The following is a 23,867-nucleotide window of genomic DNA, read 5'->3' on the forward strand; positions in this document are numbered from 1 at the left end:
ATCTTTTCTTAAGTGTGAATGACACTCCTGGCCAAAAGGTGAAGAGGCAATGCCAATTAGAACAGATCCCCCTCACATCATTTTTAATTTGATATCCAATCCAGGTTTACAGTGCTATGGCTGTAACATGCTCTGGTGAGGTACAAAGTCATCAGCCCCACTCAACACCCACTGCATGGTGCTTGCTTCTGTCATCAGTCAACTTTACTTTTAATTAATATTTATACTTTTTTATATATAAAAAGTGATTATGTTTACCCATAGACTGTTAATTAATCCTAATTATTATGTTTACCATTATTCATGAACCACCATTCTTTGTGCAATGAAAAGGCATGCCCTAGGTCACGTGGTTACGTCAGTGAGGCGGAAATGAAAGTTCAGCAGCGCTAGCAGAAGAGCCCAGCTGAGGAAGGTACGGTAAAGATTACATTAAAACATACTGAGTGGGTTTTACAATGAATATGTTGTGTTTTGACATGTGCCATGTTTTCATCATTGGTACTGTACTTGTTGTCAGGTTATGAGAGTCGTTTCTATCGACATGTCCTTTTGTTAAATCTCCTTACGAAGCTTGCTGGCTAACGGTTAGCCTGTTTGGATCAAGCTAGTCAGAGTCACCGGATATCACACGACTGTCACTTAAAAATAAAATCACATAAACAGAAAGATGGCGACAATACACTCGATCTAGTGTGTGGCTTAAGTTCCTTTGTCAACGTTTGCTTTCAATTTGGCATTTTGGCCTTTGTGTCGTACGTTTCAGCCGTCGTTAAATCGCAGTAACTGCTTGAAGCAGTTGACGTATGAAAGTACAGATGACCGGAAGTTATGGTTTTGCTGTTCCCACTTAACAGCAATACAAAGAAATGTCTTGATCATCTTCCGTGTTTGTGTTTTGTGCGCAGTAGCCAAGGGTATTTAAACAAGAGGACAATTATAAATGGACAGCTGGGACGTATAAACCTTTATTAGTCTCTAAAAGTTTAGAGGGTTTACTGAGTAACTGATACAGACGTGGCTGCGTAGTCGGTCAAGGTTGATGACAGATGCTGTGAGCTATTGTTTTGATCCCTATGAGGTGCTTGTCTGCAGTCACGATGACAAGTCTTTTGTCAGGATTTCAACAGTAAAGAATTTTCTTTTGGTTTTGGTAAATTAACTCTAGCTGTTCATCACTGGGTTTGATCTGGTCTCAGGCTGAGAATCGAGCAGCAGTCACCTTGGTGCTACTTTTCGCTTCTCCTGACATCCTACTCATGTCAGTATGAGGCTGCTCTCCTGAAACCTCTGTAAGGTTAGGATATTTTCTGACATAATGTGAAGAACAGATGTTAAAATGCCCTTAGCAAGCATTATATTGCATTTATTATAGTGTACTGCATCTCTGACTTTGCTGAAGGTGATGTTAGTTTGAATAAATGAGAATCTTGGCACTCAGTCTGCTAGTAGGTTTTTAAAGATTCATTTGTTGCTCTATAAACCAGGGATGGGAGTTGCAAAGTTTCTCTTGTTATGATACAACACCCAATCCATTGGCCTTGATGAACAACATCCGACAAACAGCAATTCTGTTATCACTGATTAATCACAAGATAACCAGGTAAGCATACATATTGCATGTTAAAGGTAAAGTGGGGGGTGAATTGAACCACCTCCTGGAGTCATGACTGTGCGGGGAGTTAAAGAAGAAGACACATCTGCTCAGAGTGCTCTCAATTGACATATCCATCTTTTGTGTTAGTTATATCACAACCGCACCACACAAGGCAGTAGGAAGAGATATTTCCACATTGTTTTTTTTTTCCATTCCCTTGTCATGGTTGAACAGGCATCCTTACATATGCAGATAAAAGCTTGGTTTTACAGTGCACCGCTCTTTAAATGCCTTTTCCTGTGCTACCGCAGCTTCTTTTTTCACTGACTTTGCTCAAGGTGATGTTGTTTTGGTCAGATAGAAGTCCTGGTGACATCCCTCGGCCATCTTTTGCCTTGACTTTAATTGAGAATAATGTATCACTCTTATTTGAGGCCCCCTTTTTGGGACTTATTGCATTTATAGATGGAAAAGCTAGAGTGAGGACAAGAGTAAATGTGGGTGACTGGGGATGATCTGCTCTAAGTCAAGTCAGGACAGGGAATTAATTCCGCAACCCAAGCCTTTCTACACCCGCTCTACCTGCTGAGCTCAGCCAGCACCTGGCATTGTTTATCATCATGTGAATGTCTTGCAATTGATCAGTTCCTGCAAAACTGCTGTACAGGATATTACCATTATGTTGGGTGATGTATCAGGTGTAGCACTGAGTCATGGGTTACCCAGGGACTCTCACCTCTGGCTCTAAAGTTATGATGCAGCCGTATGCTGTAATTTGTTTGTGTGTCTGTGTGTTTGTGTTTTCAGAGCTGTGAGGTCATGGCAGCTGCCAGTGTGAACAGACCTGGCAGTGCCCAGACCACCGAGAAGTCTCAGCTGATCTTGAAAGGTAATTTGTCATCTCAACTTATTTACTGGCACATTTTGTTACAAAAAAATAAAAATGTGACATGTACTTTTTTTTTTAACTCTGTCATTCCAAAACTGTTTGAAATCTTTTCAGTCTTCTCTTAACTTCACTTTCTTCCTGTCAGAAAGTGATGGTTTAATAAGTTACCTAAAAGAATATATTCAGAAATGTGAAATCTGCATTTGTTATTGATGGTGATCACTACACAATGTTTAAAAAGTTGTTGTTCTGTATCTTAGTTTCATAGCTTTTTTGGCAGAGGAAGAGAAACTAAGATAGTATATAGTGATACTCCGGGATGGAACATGTCCTATCACAAGGTTTAGGGCAGAAATTACCCCTACAGCAGTGATTTTGTGCAGCAGAAGCCCAGAGCGCTCGCATCAAACACCCCCTCCCTGCTCGTCAGCCGGTTTCCTCTGCACTCAGACGGGGCCATATTTTACTTTACCCAAAATACAAATAAATGGACTTCCACCGAGAAAAATCTGATGTCAGTCTGCATTCACGCTTTATTCAGAGAATTTTCAGCGCGTTACTTTCACACAAAAACACCGCTAAATAAGGCTCTAGTTCTCATCGTGTAGTATTAGGCACTACTTCCGCAGCAGAGCCACAGCTGGCTACGAGGCACTCGCCGCTTAGTGTATCAGTCCGCGTGCACAGCGTGCTAGATATAAACAAACGCAGGTAGTCTGCCAGGACGAAGATACCACGCAGGGTGTGATGTGTTCTCTACGTCGTGTGCTGGTTAAAAGACAAGCAGCAGAATTTTGGACTAACTGTAAGCGTGCCAGGTTCGCTCGGCTAATACCCGTGTACAATGCATTACAGTAGTCAAGACGTGAAGAGATAAAAGCATGAGTCACTCGCTCCAAATCGTTAAAAGACTAAACTGGTTTTAAACGAGAAAAAAGCCAAAGATGATAAAAACTGGATTTCACCACGGCATTTATCTGCTTATCAAGTTTAAAATCTCCATCGACTATGACGCCAAGGCTGGTGGCTGTAGATTTATGAAACTCTTGAAGAGAACACAAATCAGGATTGAAAACAAAAGAAGAGATGGGTTTAAAAATGACAATTTCTGTCTTGGATTCATTTAATTTTTAAAAATTCATAGCCAACCAAACCTCGACGTCGTGCAAGCAGTTTAGTAGGGGTGCCAGGGAGCTGTTTTTCTTCAGCGGGGCATATTTTTGTGAGTCGTCTGCATAAAAATGGTACGACACACCAGGTTTTTAAAAATTTATCATACATGTTGTATCATGAAATATAACAGCTGTCAGTGTGTTTGTTAGCTTTGGATCACATGAGGACTTGGATGTGAAAGGGGTTGAATGTGGTGCTAAAAACACAAATGGATTTAGTGTTGTGTTCCCCATGCAGAACCTGTGCATGTATGACCATCATAAATATAGAGTGACCCAGCAAAATTCAGGATGAAATATTCCACCAAATTTTCTTCGTTCAAGGATAAATTTCATATGAGTACATTTCATTCATTTCCATACTTCGGTATTTCCTGATTGTAAGAAGTATCTAGGTAAGCTAAACTTGTAAAGGAGCTGCACATTTCAACCAGTAATCTCTGTTAGTTCCTGCTGGGTGGCAGACAGGAGTCTGACCTCTCTCAAATCAATGTCAAGACTCTGTGGATCTTCACTGACTTCAACAGAAAGAAGTTTGTAAACAAGAGGAGTTTGGGTCGCAAGAAGGGCTCAGGAGGGAAAAACAATATCTCAGGACAGAAAACCCTAGGGATAAAGAGATTGAGAAGTGTCTGTAGCCAGAGCTGGAGTTGGAAAAGAGACTGTCAGGAGAGTCATACACAAGGCCAGAGTCGAAGCTTGCCGTAGGAGGGAGGTGCAGTGGATGAAGGATCAGCACACGGTCAGGAGGGTGAGGTTTGACAGGTGGGCACTGCAGCAGTATGGCAAGGTTGTGAAGGAGAGGACACCCTGGGGAATCAACACTGATTTCTGTGCCATGTTTAAACAGTGTGGGACTCTCAACACACAGAATGATGTTGTCTGGACTGGGTCTCCAGAGGAGGCAGGGGAGCTGCTTGAGTTTAAGCAGGAGAAGTTTGATGAATCCTCATGATCCGGAGCGGGATGAGCTCATTCCAACAGATGCTCCAATCTTTCTATATCTGGTCTATTTTCAATTCATTTTCTTGTTTCTATGTAAATTTATCATGTAACAACCTGAATTTTGCTGGGTCACCTTTAGAAATGAGGGAACGATTGTCCTCCGAATTTATGATTTAACTTTTCAGTTTCAAAGCTATGATTTAATTTCTTGAATGTTTTCTTCAGCAAAAGTAGGCTTAGCCCCTGTAAGAAGTTTGGTTTGTAAATATCAGATCATCGTTTTGCTACCATCATGTATGTTAGCAAAACTTCTCTCAAAAACATCAGTAATTTGATCGTTGTGATGAAGCCACGGTATTTTATTTCACATAGCTCTGAATAGAGCTGGACAATTAATCGGATTTTAATCGTGATTTTAATTTTGCCATCTGACAATCATAAAAACAATATAATAAAAAAAACAATTAATATGCCGCACATAGAGCCTTGGGGAACTCCAGAAAATGTTATTTATGCCTAAACATCAAATACACTGCTAAAACTGATATCTAAACAAGTGTTTATGTCTTATTTTAAGGAAGAATTGTCTTATTAGACTTTTTTGAGCCACATAGACCAGAAAATGAAGCATTTCAAGATATTAAAAGACAAAATGCCACCCAAAAAGGCTTGTTAAGGCTTAAAAAAATGCTGCTTATTGGGTGAAAAACATAAAAACTTCAGAACTAGTAGTAGTAGAAGCTTTTTTTTAAAAGCACTTTATCAACTGTTGATTTATATAGCAGAAAAAATAGTGGACCCAACATAGAGCCTTGGGGGACCCCAGAAAATGCTTTTTTGTGCCCTAACATCATATACTCTGCAAAACATGAAATTTGACAAATAGATTTTAACATATTTGGGGTAAAAAATGTTTATTACACTTCATATGAGCCACATTCACCATAAAAAATGACGCCTGACTTTCTTTAGTTTTTTGTATTCAGACAATTTTTTATTTCATGAAACTTGACAAGCTTGAAGTTTTCCTCCATCATGTGAGGGTTAAAACTCACTCTAAAAACCTCTCTGCGTTTTTGTTTTCAGACCACAGGAGTCAGTATGCAAGTTCCTGTGCTTCATAGCTCTTCTGTGTTCCATGTGCAGCCACAGCGAGTGTGTGTGACTTATGTGTATCAATAATACTGTATGTGCCACTTGCTGGTTCTTTAAAGTTGTGTTTAAATCAGTACTGAAGTTTTTGAAAAAATGTTTATTAATCGTGATTTCAATATCACTTAAAATAATCAGGATTCTTATTTTTACCATAATCCCCCAGCCCTAGCTCTGAACCAGGGCCACATGGTTACAAAGAAAGGAAAATGACTCGGCTTAATGGCAGAGTTGTTTTTTCAACAACAGCTTGAGTTTCCCAGCCTGCAAAAAGACACTTCATTAAGAAACCAGTTTCTCAAAAAACCACACTTGTGTTGTTTGCATAACTCAGGAAGACTAAATATTACCTCAGCGTGATGTCTCTGTTTGTGTCTCTGTTTGTGTCTCTGTTGTGACCGACCATGAACACAGCTCATGGTTTGTCTTACACTACAACAGGTACACTGCCACATGCCCCAAGGCACTGCTGGGCCGTCTACCTGCTAGATTTTGTCTTCTTGAATGAAACATTAAGTTTATTTTGGTCAAAGATTCAGATAGAAGTGGAATTCATAGAAATTGACTTGGCTGACTCTAATCCAACCGTTCTTATTACACTCTGATTTCTGACCTTCAGCTTTATTCACTTACACCAGATTGAGACACACTCTCTGATCTGCCTCACCACTGATCTGCTCTCGACCTCTGTCTGCCCCCCCCCCCCCCCCCCCACACACACACACACACACACACACACACACACACACACACACACAACGCAGACTCATTTTATTTCTGCTGATCCTGACACTTCTCATCTCTCTGTGTCACTTCTCCTCTTCAGAGAGAGGCAGATGACTCACATTTTGAGCCAGATGTTCATGAGTTCAGAGATGGTCATCCTGACTCAGACGGCCCAGATCTGCGAATGTCTCGTCTGTGATAGCGAAGGCACTGACAGAGGCTTTTTCTTCTCTGTCATTATTCATTTATCCAGCTTCAAATTTGGATGAGATTCATGAGAAACACTGCTAGACTCAGTGCTGCTGTGGCCCGAGAGCTCAAGATACTGCAAACTAAGAAAACACTTTTAAGGAGCAGTGTTCGAAACAGTACTCAGTCTTATGTCTTGTCTCTTTGTCTCGATGTAGCCAATTTTACTGCTGTAACGACACTTAATATCCTTTGTTTGTTAATTTTTCTGCACCTTTGTTCCCTTTACAAAGACACACAAACCACTTATGTCTTCTTGTTTTCTGTACACTCTGTTCACTTTCTTTGTGACACACATCTTCTCACTTCAAAACTGAAATCTAATCAGGTGCTAATGTCTTATTTTATATTCAACATGTTAATTGTTTTTTTTTCTAACATGGAATCACAAAACAAATCCAGTTTCCCATATCTTACATAAAATCATCTTTTGAACATACATAGGGAGGGACCCAGACTTAAACAAAACATGGAAATAAAACAACACCACCAAGAAAAAATAAATAAAATAAAAGTATGCACACTGTTTCCCTTTGAAATGAGTAGATCTGTCCAGTATTAGGATAGATCAAATTACTAAATTGACCCCTGAAGTTACAGACCCTGAAGCCAAGTATCATTAAGCATAAAGGCTAATGATGTTGATGAATTGCACCATTTCTATTAGACTTTTAACAGGAATTGGTTATCCATACCCATCTCTACTAGAGGTCGACCGATATGGGTTTTTTGGGGGCCGATGCCGATGCTTTCCAAATTTGGGCAGCCGATGCCGATATGCGTCATTTTATACAACGGATCAAAAATCAGCTTTTTAAAAGAAAATACGGCTGATGGCCGATAGAGACAAATGTCCAAATATCGGCCAGATATATCGGCCGGCCGATATATCGGTCTAACTCTAATCTCTACTCACATGAAGTCAAACTGGACTATTTCAGAAGTTGAAATGAGAAATAAACACTTGATCAGAGTTTAGTTGTTGCAATGTAGCTTGGGTCCCTGTTAAACTGTGTAGAAGTTTTTGTTGGCTCATAACAACAAGTGAAACTAAAGGAGCTCATCCTTTCCTTCTCTTTCTCCTTGTCTCCCTCATTTTTTAGATCATATTTTTAAACTTTTCAACCGCAGCTCAACCAAGATTATAAAAGACTTAATTGAGCAGGGCTTTTTGTGCCTTCTTAATGCGCCCTAATAGACATTGCTCCTTATGGTTGTTTCTTTACAGAGAGTTTTACAGTCTCTGAAGAGTTTCAAACAGTCAAACTCTGTTATACCTTCTTAGTAAAATGAGATAATTCTCTTTGCACAAAATGTTGCACTGAATCAGGATAAGTAAACAGACATGTTTTCTATTTGAGTTTCTAGATGGGGCAACTCTACCATCAGGGCTTTGCTTGCTAAAAGAGCTGTGACTTAAAATCTCTGCTGGTGTTTGAATGCTTCATCATTCATAAGGGCTAAAGGGTTAATCCGTGTCATTGTTTTTTTTTTTTTTTCACTTTTTGGCTAATTGATGGTTAGAAATCAAACGTCTCCCTCAAACTTTGGCAAAAGTCACATCTTTATTTATATAGCACCAAATCACAACAAACCTCACCTGAAGACATTTTACAAAAACATTAACAGGTCTACACAACGGAGGGGTGTGTTAACACAAGTTAGTGATGGGAAATGCAGAACTCAATTCCTTCGAAGAGCACTACTGGTTTGGTCTCAAGGTAGAAACGTACAGCATGAAAGTCCCTCACAGAGCCTCAACAGACTCTGCATCTATCAAAACTCACCACTAATAAAACGAGTCCTCTGAAGTTTTCTTCGTCCTCAATCTAAAGGGATTCAGGACGAACGGATCGGCTCTCATATGACGGACTCATGCTGAAACAAGATTCTCAGCAGGCCTGCAAGAATTGAAAGCCACTAAGCTGTCTGAGCCAGCTGTAGACTTCAACCACAGGCAGGATTCAAAAGATTTTGGAAAATATTGTGAAATGTAAAGTCCTGATTCAAAGAGTTTCATAAAATCTCTGCAATGTAAAGAGTTTTATAAAGTCTGTGCAACAATTCAAGGAGGAAAGATTGACTAAACCCAGATTTAACCCAGAGTCTTAATGATTCTGAAGCTGAAAGACGTAACCATTATATCTGAGGCTGCAGATTGTATCTGGTTTACATATTGAAAGATCTGGAAAAGTCTTAGCAAGAAACAAAAAGTTCTGAAGTGTAAATGCTTCCCTCCAGCATGCCCGCACTCTTATTTTTCACACTGAGGCCTGGTTGGCCAGTTTCATGAGAATGAATGAAGATGAGGGTGCAGGCCTTTGGTATTTGTCTTCCACTAGAGGGCAATGTTTATGTTTGTTTGTTTGCTTGAACCATCAGCCAACACAGCTTGTGCCCAGCAAAGCAACATGCTGATCACATGCTGGTTTTAGGGAAATCATGCACTGGAAAGCATAAATGAAAACTTGTGACATTCAGCTCATATTGGTGCTGCTGACAAAAATATATACATAAATACAAAACATATTTTAGATGAAAATTCTCCATCCTGGTATTATTAAATGACTGTGGGATATTAAAGTTGTTTTCTATGTAGCTTAAAAAAATACTACTAACAACATGACACATTTCAAAACTGAATGAAAACCTTTGCCCTGTGATTGACCCGACACTCACGCAGCTCTAGCTCAAACAGTTTTGTCCGTACAAGAAGAGTATCTTCAAATTTCTGAGGTGCCCTGTAAAAAAAGTCTTTCTTTTTTGTGTGTCTTCATGTGTAGTGGTTTCAGCAAAGCCCCAGTCTCCCAAGCTGCCCAGCCGTCACTCCCGGCTCAGCTCCTTTGTGGAGGTGACGGCAGACGGCCTGACCAGTGAAACAAAAAAAACGGGCAAACGCAGCGGACACCTCGAGCTGCAGTGGAATGAAGATCTCACACTGTAAGAACACAAACAAACACATGCTGCAAGGAAAGTTTGTTCAACAAATCTGGTATTTTATTTATGCTTTGTTTTTGTTTTTATCTTTATTTTGATGCAACGAACACATTTAACGACCAGTTTGTGAAGAAATTAGTCATTTACAGGATAATACTTCAATAAACAAAGTATTTAGTGATGAAACTCAGAATTAATGTCCAAATGGAAAGTCAATTTTGCGTCTTCTTTTCCAGTAACGTTACGCCTCAGAGCCGCCTGGATCTAAAGCTGTGGAGCTGTCACACTCTGAGGAAGGAGCTTCTAGGCAGTGCCACCATAGACCTGCTGGACACACTGCGCAGCCATGATGGAAAGAGTAAGGGCGTGCTCTCACAGATAAATAAATTATAGAATTTCGTTTTAGTTTAAAGGTTAAACCTTTATGTTTAAGCACAGAGGTAATATCACATAATCCAAGTGCTTCCTCAAACTCAAACAGACTTCTTTTCCAAGTAAATCACCAGAAATGTGTTGGCAACACTTAACTTTACAGATTAATGCAGGGAACATGCACCCGATGACAGGGTCAGATGATAATTTCTGGCTTTGGTTAGAGAGGATCTTCCCTGAAACTGGATTAAATGGATTACAGGTTGCTGATTTCAGAGGGTACCAGGAAATTCTCGAAGTTAAGACAATAGAGAGCTGCTTTTCTCAACCACTTTTAACCTTTACGTCTGATGAGGCTGTTTGAAAAAGACCTTGTGAAGGGGGTGTTTCTTTTTAATATGTGTAAAGTCAAGCGGACAAACTCTGAAAGTGCCGTGTCATTAACTTTCACTTCCCTGGTCACACCCAGTGTTGCTTTTAAAAAGGTGAAAACGACTGAAGGAAGCAGTGTAAGTGACTTACTGGTAGCTTGTCTCATCCTGTGTGGAGATTGAGCCATATGTATTTCTCCTAGGGGGCTTTTGCCTAAACCTGCAGAGTTCTGATTTCAGGGTTCAGAGATTTTGATGTGCTTAATGCCTAAACACTGAAACTTTAGGGTTTTTTAAATAAATTACAATTACAGTATCCAACTTGCAGTTTAATCATAAGGTCAGTTAAATCTATCCAAACATTGAGTCTCCCTGTTATGGTTATAACAGTTTAGTCAGTAATGAATGGGATACTGGTCACATCTTTTTCTGTTAAAAGGTCATCATTTAGGAAAATAATTTTTGACTATTTAACATATTTTCAACTTACCCTGTTTATGCCCAAAATTTTTTCAGAAGCTTATAGTTTTATCAGCTGAGTCCCTCTCTAAACCATGTTTTGTAATTATTTGTTTTCCATTTTGAACTTGGTTTTGAGAAAAATAGGATTTCTATGGCTGGCAACAATTGTTGCTCTTCCTCTTTGCAGAATGATTTGCATGTCTTCCACCGTACACTGAAAAAAGAAAAGAGTTGGACTAACTTAAATTATTGCTTCAATTGGTCACACCTAAATAACTTAAGTTATTTGAAAGAAGTTAAGTTCAATCAACACAATTGAAGTAGTCAAATTAACTTTAAATTTGATTGTTCTCAAATCAAAATTTTGCATCAGTCCAACTTAAGGTTTTCAGTTGTTTCAACTCAATAATTTGCAAAATCTCATAGTAAAAGCTGACGAGGTTCTTTTAGACTTTACTGCACTGTAAAAAATGTGACAAGTTGAGCTTACGTAAAAGAATCTCGGAAAACAATTGCACTAAAAAGGTAAGTAAATATAACTAATAGTCTTAAGTTGAGTTTACTTCTAGAGTTTACTTTACAGCCTATTGAATTGACTCATTTCAAACCATGAGTGAGGAGGGAATGCAGTGGATATTAGACCCCGCTGTTCATTAAGTTGTTAACCTGCTAAGGACACAGGCTTTCTGTGCTCTACATGGCATGGACCTGCTGTCTGTGCCCTGTGGCATGGACCGTGTACCTTTAAGCGTGTTTAATGTTTTATATGTGAATAAATGAGATGTGTTGATGGGCTAAAATTATAATTTGAAATGACAGACTGGGTTTTGTCTTCAGTTACATTTAAATTACCATTACTGAGAGAGTATTTTAACTGAAGCCTATGCCATGGGGCACAGCCAGGCAGCCTTTGCCGTGGAGTACAGACAGCCAGTTAGCGCAGTGGACCACAGACAGTCAGCTGGTCTATGCCATGGAGCACAGACACACTGTCCCTGCGTGGTATCTTAATGTGCATCAGGGTCTCATATCCACAGCGTTCCCTCCTCACCCACTGTTTTTCCTTTTGGGTTTTGCAGATTATTGAGTTGAAACAACTGAAAACTTTAAAATGGATTGATGCAAAATGTTGATTTGAGAAGAATTAAAATATTTAGTTCATTTGACCTATTAAGTTGTGTTCATTGAACTTGTTAATTTCATTTCAAAGAACTTAATTTATTTAGGTGTGACCAATTGAAGCAATAATTTAAGTCGGTCCAGCTTCTTCTCCTTTCTTTTAGTTGTAGCAACACAGAATTTCAAGTTGATATGATCCACAAAAATACATTGGAAACCTTAACTTAAAAATATTGAGTCGGATTGATTAAAAAAATTACATCACTTCAACTGATTGAAGATTCCCTTTTTACAGTGGAAGCAGATAATGTCATGTGACAGGAACCACTCGGAAACTGTTTTTTATAAACCATTATCTTTGTCTAAGTTGTCTACTAGCGTATAGCGTAAAAAGTTGCATTAGTAACGCTGAGGGGTTTTTTTTATGAGTAGGAAATGACAGGGATACACCTTGGTAACAGTTGTTGCCAGAGGGGCAAAGTGGGTTGACTGTAACTATAAAGAATAAAGGAGAGGAAATAAGGATGAGGAAAAAACAGCCATGAATGGGGGTGAAAGATAAGTTCACATTGATTACTCAATAGTTAATTTCATAAAGATAAAGTTTTATATTTAGCATAATCAGTATATCCACTAACATTTTTGGTGAGCAGCTCTGGTATGAGCCACCCTTGTGACAAAAACTCATTTTTTAACACTGAAGTGCCCCCCCCCCCATCCTGCTGTCCTGTTTTAACCCATCCATCCACTTCTTCCTCTTTTCTGCTGACAAAGAGCAGGTGGCAGGCTGGTTTACTGCTCATGATCACTCTGTAAGATATAACACCGTGGGCTCACACGGTTTTCTTATTTTGGAGCATCAACAGAGGATGTCTGATTTCCTCACTGTGACTCAACCTTTCTCCCTCCTCCCCACCACCTTTCATCGTCTCCACTCTTCACCACTCATCCTCTCTGTCGTCCCTCCTCCCCCCTCTAGTGGAGAACGTCCAGATGAGTCTGGTGCTGCAGACGGAGAACAAAGGCTCGGTTGTAGCGGGAGGAGAGCTCAACGTCTGTCTGGACGGCATGGCTGTTGATTTGGGCTCACTGCCCAATGGCAGCACAGCAGCAGACAGTGAGTCCTACCTTAACACACACACATACACACACACACATGCACACACACACGCTTGAAGGTGGAGGTAGTTGCAGAGACTTTTACAACAAAGCAGCCACAGAGGCCGTTTGCACACCAGTGTACGTAAGTTTAATGCTTTACGTCTTGAACCAAGGAATAAAAGCTGAAGATCGTTCTTCTCAGAGAAAACAAAGATACAACCCAGAAAATAACATAAAGTAAAAAATACATGGAATAAGTTTAATAAGGAGTTATCAAACATTAAATAGCCACAAATCCAAAATGCTATACGACACCCTGACTTTTAGTAGCAGCTGCATTAAAAATGGGAGACACTGTCAAAGCTTCCAGTTCAGAATAAGAAGAAAATAAATTATCTTTTTTTTTTTTTTTTTTTTTTTTTGCAATTTTTGAAGAGCCTTGTATCAGAGTAAAAATCTACAGAAAACACAAAAAAACTCTTTGACCTCGGGTGTCATTGAAATTACTGCAACACCAAACTGGAAAACAAAGTGAAGAGTGATTTCTCAGTTTAGTCAAAGTCTGGGTACAACAAGGTTTTCACTCATCAGCATGGAAACATGAAAGTGGACATGCACGCACGGTTTTCCCACAGACATTCAGACAGCTTATTAGCACTGAACACACCACAATATTAAACCATCTCTCCTTCTTTCATTCTTTCCTTTCCTGTCCTAAATGTTCGCTAACATCGCCAACAACCACATAAACACACACACACACACACATACACACTCATATGCTTGCATCTGTTTATACAAATGGATGCTTGTGCACTGCAGTACTCTTGTTAGTGTGTTTTCCTCCTTTGGAAAAATCCAGAGTGTTGTGTTTTGCACATGGAAACTTTCAAAGCCACTTTTTACTCACATGGTTTACATTAAATAGCTCTTACATGTAGAATTATTGGTTGATTGTGAAGTGAAATGAGTAGTTTGTAGCTTTGTAGAAAAGTATAACGGAATATGGATTACACTGGAGTTTTGTTAAGTTGGATTTTTCAACAGTTTCTTTTGGTCACTGATTTTAATCTCACTTTAAAACATGTCTTATAAACAGGCATAAAGAAGTGAAACTTTTTCAAGAGAAGAATTCCTCACAGGGACTTTAAAAGGTGGATTGAAAGAATAAAACTTGCTCTTTTTACTCTCCCTCAGAGTTAATCTCCGTCCACTCTGCTATGCTTTAACATGAACGTCCCATGACTGTTCACGATGCCTTCCAATCAGCTTCCTTCTTTCTTGGGTTTATAAAGATTATGATATGGAAGTGACTCAGAACAATAGCTTTAAATAGTGAAAGCATGATCAAACTCAAAATGTATTTGAACAACAACGAGAAGCATAATCCCCTTCCACACATGACCTCCTGACATTTACTGGATGATTTCAGGACATCAGGCCCTGGTATTTTCAGGAACTTTCCATTCCCACAGGAAGTGGATTATACGAACCATCAATATTGCACCACATTATACCATTCAATTTAACAGAGTTTGTACTGAACATTAGGCAGAAACTGTTCTAGGTTTGTCATTAATGATAGAAAACCCTGAATGATAGTTGTAAAGAGTATCTGTTGGTGATTGTAATGATTCATACACACATTTATAGCAGGTATAGGAAAAGCACAGCACTCAGTGAAGTACATTTTAGTATGTTTATTGCCAGACTGTTCCGCTTTAAAGATTATCCTTTTATTTAAACAACCTGCTCATATCTACTGTTCAACAATTGATTGGAGAAAAGAAAAATATAATCAAATATAGTTTGTGACTGACAAATCCACCACTGTCTCATATTTATGACACTATGTTTAACACTATGCCAAGTTGGCTCAGTGTACAAACACACACACACAGCCGCAGTACACCAATTAACGTCAGCTAGCGCCCCGCAGGCTGAATCCTCTCTGTCATAGCTTGCCATCCCGCCCCCAGAATATTACTGAAAATGCCCTAGCAGTGAGAACAAATTTTGTTCCTTAATTCATTTATTTTTTAAATCAGCCTCTGAAGAGCAGCTTCTAGCCTGCCTCCTAGCCAAACTAACCACAAACTGGTTGCATGCAGACACATTTGTTGCCCTCTCTTGTTCAGCTGAAGTTGGGTTAATAACTCCTCTTTCATGGGAGTTTTGAGGTTTCAAAGTAAAAATGTTTCCCTGACTGAAGGGCCTCTTAATGGTCAGGATACGACTCCTTGAAGTTTGCATGCTCTGTGTTGTGGTGACGCCTCAGATTATATTTTTTGGCATTAGAGACAGTTTGGTTTTAAATGAGGCACACAGGTACAGCATTTCTGAAAGTCAGCATTATGAACACATACTTGTCAGTCCATTCCTCTGCTCATTAGAGCTTTTCTGCATCAGCTTCCTGCTTAAGGCTCTTCGAGAGTGACATTTTCTATGCTATGCTTTAATTATGCTTTATTTTCACAACCTATAACACTATGATAGTGATGAACCTCACAAATAATGGGCTAAAATTTAGCTACCCCCCCAGGTGGCTCACTGCAGGAGGAGGTAATATGAGACTGAGAATATGACACTGGACTAACAACACTATCAAATACTAAACAACATAAATCTAGAATGAAAATAAATATATTGAAATGATTTAATACCTATGATAAAATGTTGATTCTATTTCACAAGGCTCCTCACAGGGTCTAGTCTGGCAGGCTGTTATACTCAATGTTAGTTTCAAAGTACTGTTAACTCATCAACTGTTGGTTGAATTGGTCAAAGTTAATTGTTAGGCCTGGGACGATAGTCAATAAATCAATTAATCATGCAATAAATATAATGAACTCAACAATTTTGCTGGCCTCAGTATATCACCATGTGCATGCGTGTTTTTTCTCTTTGTCTCTCGCCTCCAAACAGGCTGGATAACATTCTTAATAATACATTTTGTTTCAAGGCGCTTTTCAAGACGCCCAAGGACGCCCTACAAAACATAGTTTAGAAACACTTTAACAAAAGTTAAAAAGAAAAAAACATATATATAAAGGCTGTCAAAATTAAAGCATTAATCAGAATAATTCCATCGGCATGATTTATCTGATTAAAAATTTTCACTCAATTTGCTCATCTGCTGAGCAGAATGACTCTCAGCACATGGGTGCGTTTGTTCTACTAATACTCATGAGAAATCAAATTTTATTGCATTCTAAAGGGTGTACTGCATTATTATGACATATTATTTTATATTAGTGGTTAATTTGGTCTCAAAATAATATTGAAAATAATATCATTTATCCTCAATAATTGTGGGACATTATATTGTCCAGCAAAATTTGTTATTGGCCCGGCGTTTCACGGTCCTGGCTTTGTCTGAACTGAGAAAGTGGAGGGCAGGAAGCTAACTCAGTTAGCTGGTTTGAAGCTGTCTGTGCTACAAGTCTGGAATCAGTCAGACAGGGATCATGTTTTTAAGAGCAGCTCAGTTTACATAGCTTAGACTTTGAAAGTTGTAGGCAAGATATTTAGTCTTTCTGCTTTTGCAAAGATAACATCCCCAGAATCAGGGGCTGGCACAGATCTCACACCACCTGAGTTAGAGCGTGGAGCGCTGAAATGGACGTGGGGAGTGCTCACATTGCTAAACAGCAGCCTGCAGTTTCTCAATATGTTATTTGTTAATCGGCCTCATGGTGCAGGCGTCTGCCGATCATTTCTCTTGTTCAAACTGGGTCTTAACTTTTCTGTTTTGCCAGAAATAACTCCTAAAGAATAGTGTTACTCTGAAACAAGAGCAAAAGAAACAGCAGCAGTCTTTTAACCACACCAGCCTCCAGCGTCTGGAGTTCACTGAACTTAAACACTGACAGAAAAGAACACTTGATCTCCGTGTGCATGTGTTACTGTTCCAAACCAGCATAAAATCATTTCAGAGGCCTTAGAGGAAGGATTTCAAACCCTCCACAGGTCTGTTGACTCTTGGTCAATAGTGTTCCCTGCTTCCAGGCACTGCACTAACATTTTACCTTCCTTTATGGTTTGGAATACTTGGTGTCTTCTAACGAACACACAGTCATTAAGTTTCTCTTTAAACCATAGCCACGCCTGTGCATCCATCTCATCTCTGTGTCACACACGTACACACATACACACATACACACAGACTGAAAACACATAGAAACACACATGCACACTTACAAAAAAAGCTTTTCATGGTGTGCCACACAGAGTCCACAGTGTCTTCTGCTGAATGGACACAGAGCCAGTAGTTAAGGCCAAGGCCTGCCTGCATGAGCTTTATAAATGTGTCTCTTTGTGACTCCATAACTGTGAAGAGAGGTTAAGAGGAGGTGTGTTATGGCTGTTTTTGTTTACGTGCCTTCTGTTGTACCACACATTTTAACAAGAGCAGCCAGATTAGGAGATCTTATTAAAAGGGGAGGGTCATGTCCACGCTCATAAAAGTCACTTGTTGTGAGGGATGCCGAGCGTTTAAAGCACTGGACTGACGGGCCATTGAGCCTCTTCATGTATGGGCCAAAGAATATTTCTAATGTCCCTTCACCTAATTTTAACTGTTTCACTTCCATAAAGTACACAGTTAAAGGATGAAAATATATGTTTTACAAAAAAAAATCCTTTTAAATCAAACACACAAGTTCTCTGTAGGCTCATGGCACAGTCTGTTTTATCTTGTTGATGCTTTGTGCCATTAATAAAGGATACCTTTGGATATAAAGGCATCAAAGAAGTTCAAACTGAGCATCAGAATGGAGACAAAAGGTGATTTAAGAGACTCTGAACGTGGCATGGTTGTTGGTCTGAGTGTTTTACAAAGTGCTGATCTACTGGGATTTTAACCCACAACCATCTCTAGGGTTTACAGAGAATGGTCCCAAAAAGAGAAAATATCCAGTGAGCAGCAGTTCTGTGGGACAAAATGCCAGAGGAGAATGGACAGACTGGATGGAGCTGATAAAAAGACAACAGTAACTCAAATAACCACTGGTTACAACCGAGGTCTGCACACTGCAAAAACTGAAATCTTATCAAGTGTTTTTGTCTTATTTTCAGTAGAAAATTCCTTTTTAGACTCAATATGAGCCAAATTCACATGACCAATCCAGAAAAATGTCTTGTTTAAAGTTATTTAAAGACAAAAATAAGGTCTGAATTGCTTGTACCCAGTAAAAAAATCTGCCAATGGAACACGAGAAAAGTTACTTGTATTAAGACATTATTGTAGTCTCAAGGAAATGTTCAAGCAATTTTTTCTTGTTCCATTGGCAGATTTTTTTACTGGTTACAAGCGATTCAAACCGCATTTTTGTACTCTGATAACTTGAAACAAGACATTTTTCTGGATTGATAAGTTGAAAGTGGCTCATATTGAGTATCATAAGACGATTTTTACTAAAAGACAAAAACACTTGATAAGATTTCAGTTTTTTGCAGTGCAGAAGAACATCTCTGAACACACAACACGTCCAACCTTGAGGCAGATGGGCTACAGCAGCAGAAGACCACACCGGGTGACCCTCCTGTCAGCTAAGAACAGGAAACTGAGGCTAAAATTCACACAGCAACACCAAAACTGGACAATAGAAGATTGGAAAAACGTTGCCTGGTCTGATGAGTCTGGATTTCTGCTGCTACATTCAGAGAGCAGGGATCCATCCTGCCCTGGATCAATGCTTTGGGATTATTTCTCTTCCAATTTCTTGGAAAAACATTTTTTATACTTTTATACACTCAGAGTACAAAACCCTTTAAAAGCCTTTACTGTGTCGCAGTTTTTCCTGCTTTGAGTGTTTTTAATAAACTTAAACAAAGTCCCACTGGTTCCAGCCTAAGGTGACAGTCACTTTGGACATAAAGGGGTCATTGTAGTGAACGACATGTCCATACAATGCACTTAAACAAAGCACGGTCTGTAATGCAGGCGTGTGTGTATGTCACAGGTGTCCATAAATGAATTAAGTGTACCTCATGTTTTCTTTGTATAGCCTTCTTGCAGTTTTCTTTAAACTCTGGGCACACACACACGCACACAAACACACACACACATAATCACTGACATCAGGAGTGCTTTCGTCTAATTTGTTTCGGAGAATTGCGTAATTGAGCCTCATTGCTTGCAGCTCAGCAGTACAATCGCCTCCTGTGATCCTGCAGCCATATGCATGGTAGTGGGGGGGTTTCCTCTCCTGGTTTACAAGGGCAGGAAAGACAGGTCATATGTGTGTGTGTGTGTGTTTGTGTGGGGAAGTAGGGGTTGATGAACAGAGGGCTGAAGTTTGCTCCAGAAACCAGGGTTTATGCAGGACTACCTCAGCTCTGTGTTTTTATGGTTGTGTGTGAATGGAGGCGTGTGTATTTAGTGCTGTGTGTATGAATGGTTGAACATGTACATGTGTTTTACAATCCGCTGTGTGTGTGTGTGTGTGTGTGTGTGTGTGTGTGTGTGTGTGTGTGTGTGTGTGTGTGTGTGTGTGTGTGTGTGTGTGTGTGTGTGTGTGTGTGTGTGTGTGTGTGTGTGTGTGTAAGCACAAGCATATGTGGGCTGCCTGAATATATAAAGTGTATAAAGGTGGAAGTGTGCTGCTTTCTGCTGGTGTCAAGGCGCTCGTGTTCTCGCTCTGAAGGCACCTCTGTTAGTTTTGGAGGTTTTACTCATTTCCCCTGGCGGCCTTCCTGACACATGCACACACGCACACACACACACACACACACTGGCATAAACACACCATAGACAAACGCTTGTATTGAAAGATGTAGAGGAACCCAGAGCAGAGAGATTTAAACTCAGGGAGTAATGATGCACTTTGTTTAGGATAGATGCTAAATACATGTTTCTCCATCCAGCAATGAAGAAACCTCATGTCTGCTGCATTAACCCTCAGACCACCAACATTCATCCTCCAGGACACATCATGCTAGAGTCTGATGTTAACTCACCACCTGTCCATGCATACAGATCCCTGGAATATTTAAAATGATATTTTTCTGAACATGTTGAGACTCTGAAGTGCCAATCAGCAGCTGGGCGCATGGGTGAAAATCCAAAGGCCTGAATTACAGTACTAATTTAAGACACTCTGCTGAGGACAGAAGTGTTTTTTTTAGTGCTGGGCAAGTTAACGCGTTATTTTCGCGTTAACCCGTCAATCTATTAACGCTGTTGAATATTTTATCGCACATTAGTGCATGTTGCTCACATGCTTTTATTTTGTAAATGTCTGTTGCTGACCGTGGTGGAACTGGAAGTGAAATTGGCGGAAAAACACGATGAGTAACCAAAACAAGCATGGAGAAGAGGGGCAACGCCACGGAACTTAAAGGCGCTCGCCGCTTAGTAAATGGTAAATGGACTTGAGCTTATATAGCGCTTTTCTAGTCATGAACTACTCAAAGCTGCTTTACACCACAGGTCACACTTACCCATCCACACCCATTCGCTCTCACATTCACTCACTGATGGATCCAATTTATACTACGTTAGCTATCCATCAGTATGTCTAACACAGTCACGCCCTTTCATGCCCATTCACACACCACTGACGCAGCAGTGGGAGCAACTTGGGGTTAAGTGTCTTGCCCAAGGACACATCGCCATGTGTATCAGTCCGCACGCACGGCGTGCCAGGTATAAACAAACGCAGGTAGTCTGCCAGGACGAAGAGACACGATGAGAACTAGAGCCTTATTTATCTGTGTTTTTGTGTGAAAGTAACGCGCTGAAAATTCTCTAAATAAAGCATGAATGCAGACTGATATCAGATTTTTTTGGTGGGAGTCCGTTTATTTGTGATTTTGGTCAAGTAAAATGCGGTCCCGTCTGAGTGCAGAGGAAACCGGCAGAGGAGCAGGGAGGGGGTGTTTGGTGCGAGCGCCCTGGGCTTCTGCTGCACAAAATCACTGCTGTAGGGGTCATTTCTGCCCTAAACCTTGTGATAGGACCCAACTTGTTCCATCACGGAGTATCACTTTAATGCCCTGACAGTGGCAATAAGCTTTAATTTTGTATTTACATTTTGTAAATTTGATTTGCACTAAATATGTGATTTAACTATTACTGTATAACAAGTACTGATTTAGTGTTTGCATGAAAGATGTTATGGCACTTTCACAATGCGGTTAATTATGATTAATCAGGGAAATCATGCGATAAGTTACAATTAAAAGTTTTAATCGTTGCCCAGCCCTAGTTTTTTTCATCAGACAAGAGTTGGAAGCTAGTTATCCTCCAACCTCAGTCAGTCACGTGACCTGAACTGTGCCTCTGATTGGACAATCAAACAAAGCTAATAACCTCTAAACTGCCAAATTAGAAAAAAAAATCACTCACCGTAAAGTGTGTGCTGATAGTGAAATCAGAGTTTTAGAACCAATCAGTTTTTTGAACCAGGCTGTAAATAATCTTTTTAATGCCGAAAAGTCAGTTTTATGGCAGGTGTGTCAGTGACTTTCGGTCTTTCTGCAGCCTCAAGAGGATTCTCAGTGAACAGCAACTTTAAGCACTTCCACATCAGCTTCATTTTTACTGACCTGATGTTGCCCCCTGGGTTCAACGTACCATGTTACTCTGCACTTCTCATTCAATCATCTGAAGATCTTTTCAACAGCAGCAGGACAACCAAGAAGTTAGGGTAGAAATTACTATGCACTTTCTAATCAAAGAAAGCATCTGATCCGCAAACAGATAGTGAGAGACAACGATGTTAAAGAGGAAATAGGAAATAGACTAAGACATTTAACTGAGTCTCAGCTTGGTTTTATCTTGAGTATAAACTCAAGATGGCTTGGTAAAAAGCAGAAAAATACAAGGTGAGCTGGACTAAAGACAGACGACCCCAGGGTGAGGCAGAGGGGTCTTCTTGTCAGGTACTTTCCTGGCTTGAAGCTAGAGATGTGAAAAATCATTTGGATATCCTCTTCAAACTTCCTGGTTATTTTAAAGGCTCTACTCTTTGGCTGCACATATCTGGGACTTCTGATAGCTTCACCAAGAATAGCAGGGTGTGAAGAAGAAGAAGAAACATTAAGTTTGCTTGTTCACATAGAGTTTTAAATATGACTTTAAATCAACAAACAGTCAAAGGTTGTTTTTCCTGCATTTTAATTTTGTTCTCTGACATTTTTATCAGCCTCTGCGACAGTGTGATATCTTATTTTAGATCATAATGGGACAGCTAAACACACACTCACACGCACACCGATGCACTGGAGCACTCAGACATACACACCAGACCTGTAATGAGACCTTTGGCATTAAGAGGGAGGGGTGGTGAACTCAGGGAGCAGGCTATGACACAATGGTTTCTCCTCAAGATCACTGTTTATTTTTCTGCACGTCGACTCACAAGAGGCTCTTTCATAGCTACAAAACAGCAGTGTGTGTGTGTGTGTGTGTGTGTGTGTGTGTGTGTGTGTGTGTGTGTGTGTGTGTGTGTGTGTGTGTGTGTGTGTGTGTGTGTGTGTGTGTGTGTGTGTGTGTGTGTGTGTGTGTGTGTGAGCTTGCAAGACAGAGAGGGAGAAAAAGAGAGGGGTAGAGAGATCACCTGTTTGCTTTCCTTTAGAAAGCAGGATGCAAACGTCTGCAAATATAGATACTGTTTGTGTTGAACATGCCTCCAGTGTGAGTGTTACACAGAGAAGAAGGTGCTGCTGTGTTTGAGTGTTTGAAGGAGAAAGTGAGTGTTAATGAAAAGCATGTTACAGGCCTGTGGTTTTCAGTCACAGTTGGGAACAAGCATAAAGTCACACATTCCCTCACACCACCACAACCACACACACACATGCTACACAGCACATACAGTATAGGAATAGATGGTCTCTGTTAAACCATCAGCTGGACTTTCTTGGTTTAATGTTTTAGGCCAGATGCAGCAGCATGTCTGGTCTATAACCAGCTCAAAACAGCACGTCTACTGCTGTTAATCTCTCTTCACTGGTTTCCAGTAGCAGCTCCAATCAAATTCAAAGCTCTCCTTGCCCACTACACTCTGCTTGAAGAGCATAGTGGACCAGAAGTCTAAAAGACGCCTGGTGCTCCCAGCCCAGCGTGGCTCTAAATCTCTAGCCAGACTCCTCAGTTGTTCCCACATGGTGGAATGAATTACCTGACTCCATATGATCAACAGAGTCCTTTTCTACTTTAAGAGATGTCTGAAGACTCATCTATTCAGGGAACACTTAAGCACTAAATCTGACCCTTCTCCTCTTCGTCCTCAGGGGTAGAATGAGTCAAAGGTCTCAGACCAGCTTTCAGTGAATTTTCAGCTTTAGTTACTGAATATCGATAAAGATTGAAGTATATTGTTGCAGCAGTTAATTGTGGTTAGTGATGGCTACATTATTCTACATGAAGGAAAAAAAAACTTCTTCCACTTAATGACAGCACCTGTAGCCAAATGACTTGTCGCACCAAGGTTTGTCCTTCTGTCTAAATTCTTGCTTGTGTTGTACGTTGCTTTGGACAAAAGCATCTACTAAATGAAACTATAGAATTGTAGTTATGTATGCCTAACTGGATTTGACTTTTCAGACATTTTTTTTTTTATTAACATCCATTTTCTTTCTCATTGAACATCACTTTTTCTCCAACTCTGAATGTAGTGGCAAATCCTGCCTTGTGTTTTAAGAGCCACCTGAATGATAGGAGCCAGCTGTTGTCCTGACGCGTGTCCACTGTTTAACTTTTCAAAAATAAGTCCAGGACTCACGAATCTGGTCCATGGTCCATTTATTTTACAGATGTAAGCTCAGTTTGT

The 23,867-nt window shown here is 39.9% G+C and overlaps 1 protein-coding gene across 4 annotated transcripts in view; it reads left to right on the top strand.

Moving 5' to 3' along the window:
• Positions 1–339: 339 nt before the first annotated feature.
• The window catches only part of wwp2 (WW domain containing E3 ubiquitin protein ligase 2), a 67,369-nt gene continuing 43,841 nt past the window's right edge, over positions 340–23,867 (top strand). For 2 of the 4 annotated variants that reach the window (XM_074676910.1, XM_074676913.1), the window contains exons 1-5: positions 340–415; positions 2,405–2,486; positions 9,514–9,670; positions 9,904–10,025; positions 12,971–13,108. In XM_074676910.1, coding sequence (XP_074533011.1) covers positions 2,417–2,486; positions 9,514–9,670; positions 9,904–10,025; positions 12,971–13,108 — 487 coding nt within the window. In that variant the 5' untranslated portion in view covers positions 340–415; positions 2,405–2,416. Of the gene's footprint in view, positions 416–1,182; positions 1,298–1,536; positions 1,604–2,404; positions 2,487–9,513; positions 9,671–9,903; positions 10,026–12,970; positions 13,109–23,867 lie in introns of those variants that run through there. The other 2 variants (XM_074676912.1, XM_074676911.1) reach the window with 2 other exon arrangements.

This window comes from Halichoeres trimaculatus, unplaced genomic scaffold (genome assembly GCF_033239565.1).
Source record: "Halichoeres trimaculatus isolate MK-OKI-2021-1 unplaced genomic scaffold, fHalTri1.1 fHalTri1_scaffold_10, whole genome shotgun sequence".
In the NCBI taxonomy this organism is placed as follows: domain Eukaryota; kingdom Metazoa; phylum Chordata; class Actinopteri; order Labriformes; family Labridae; genus Halichoeres; species Halichoeres trimaculatus.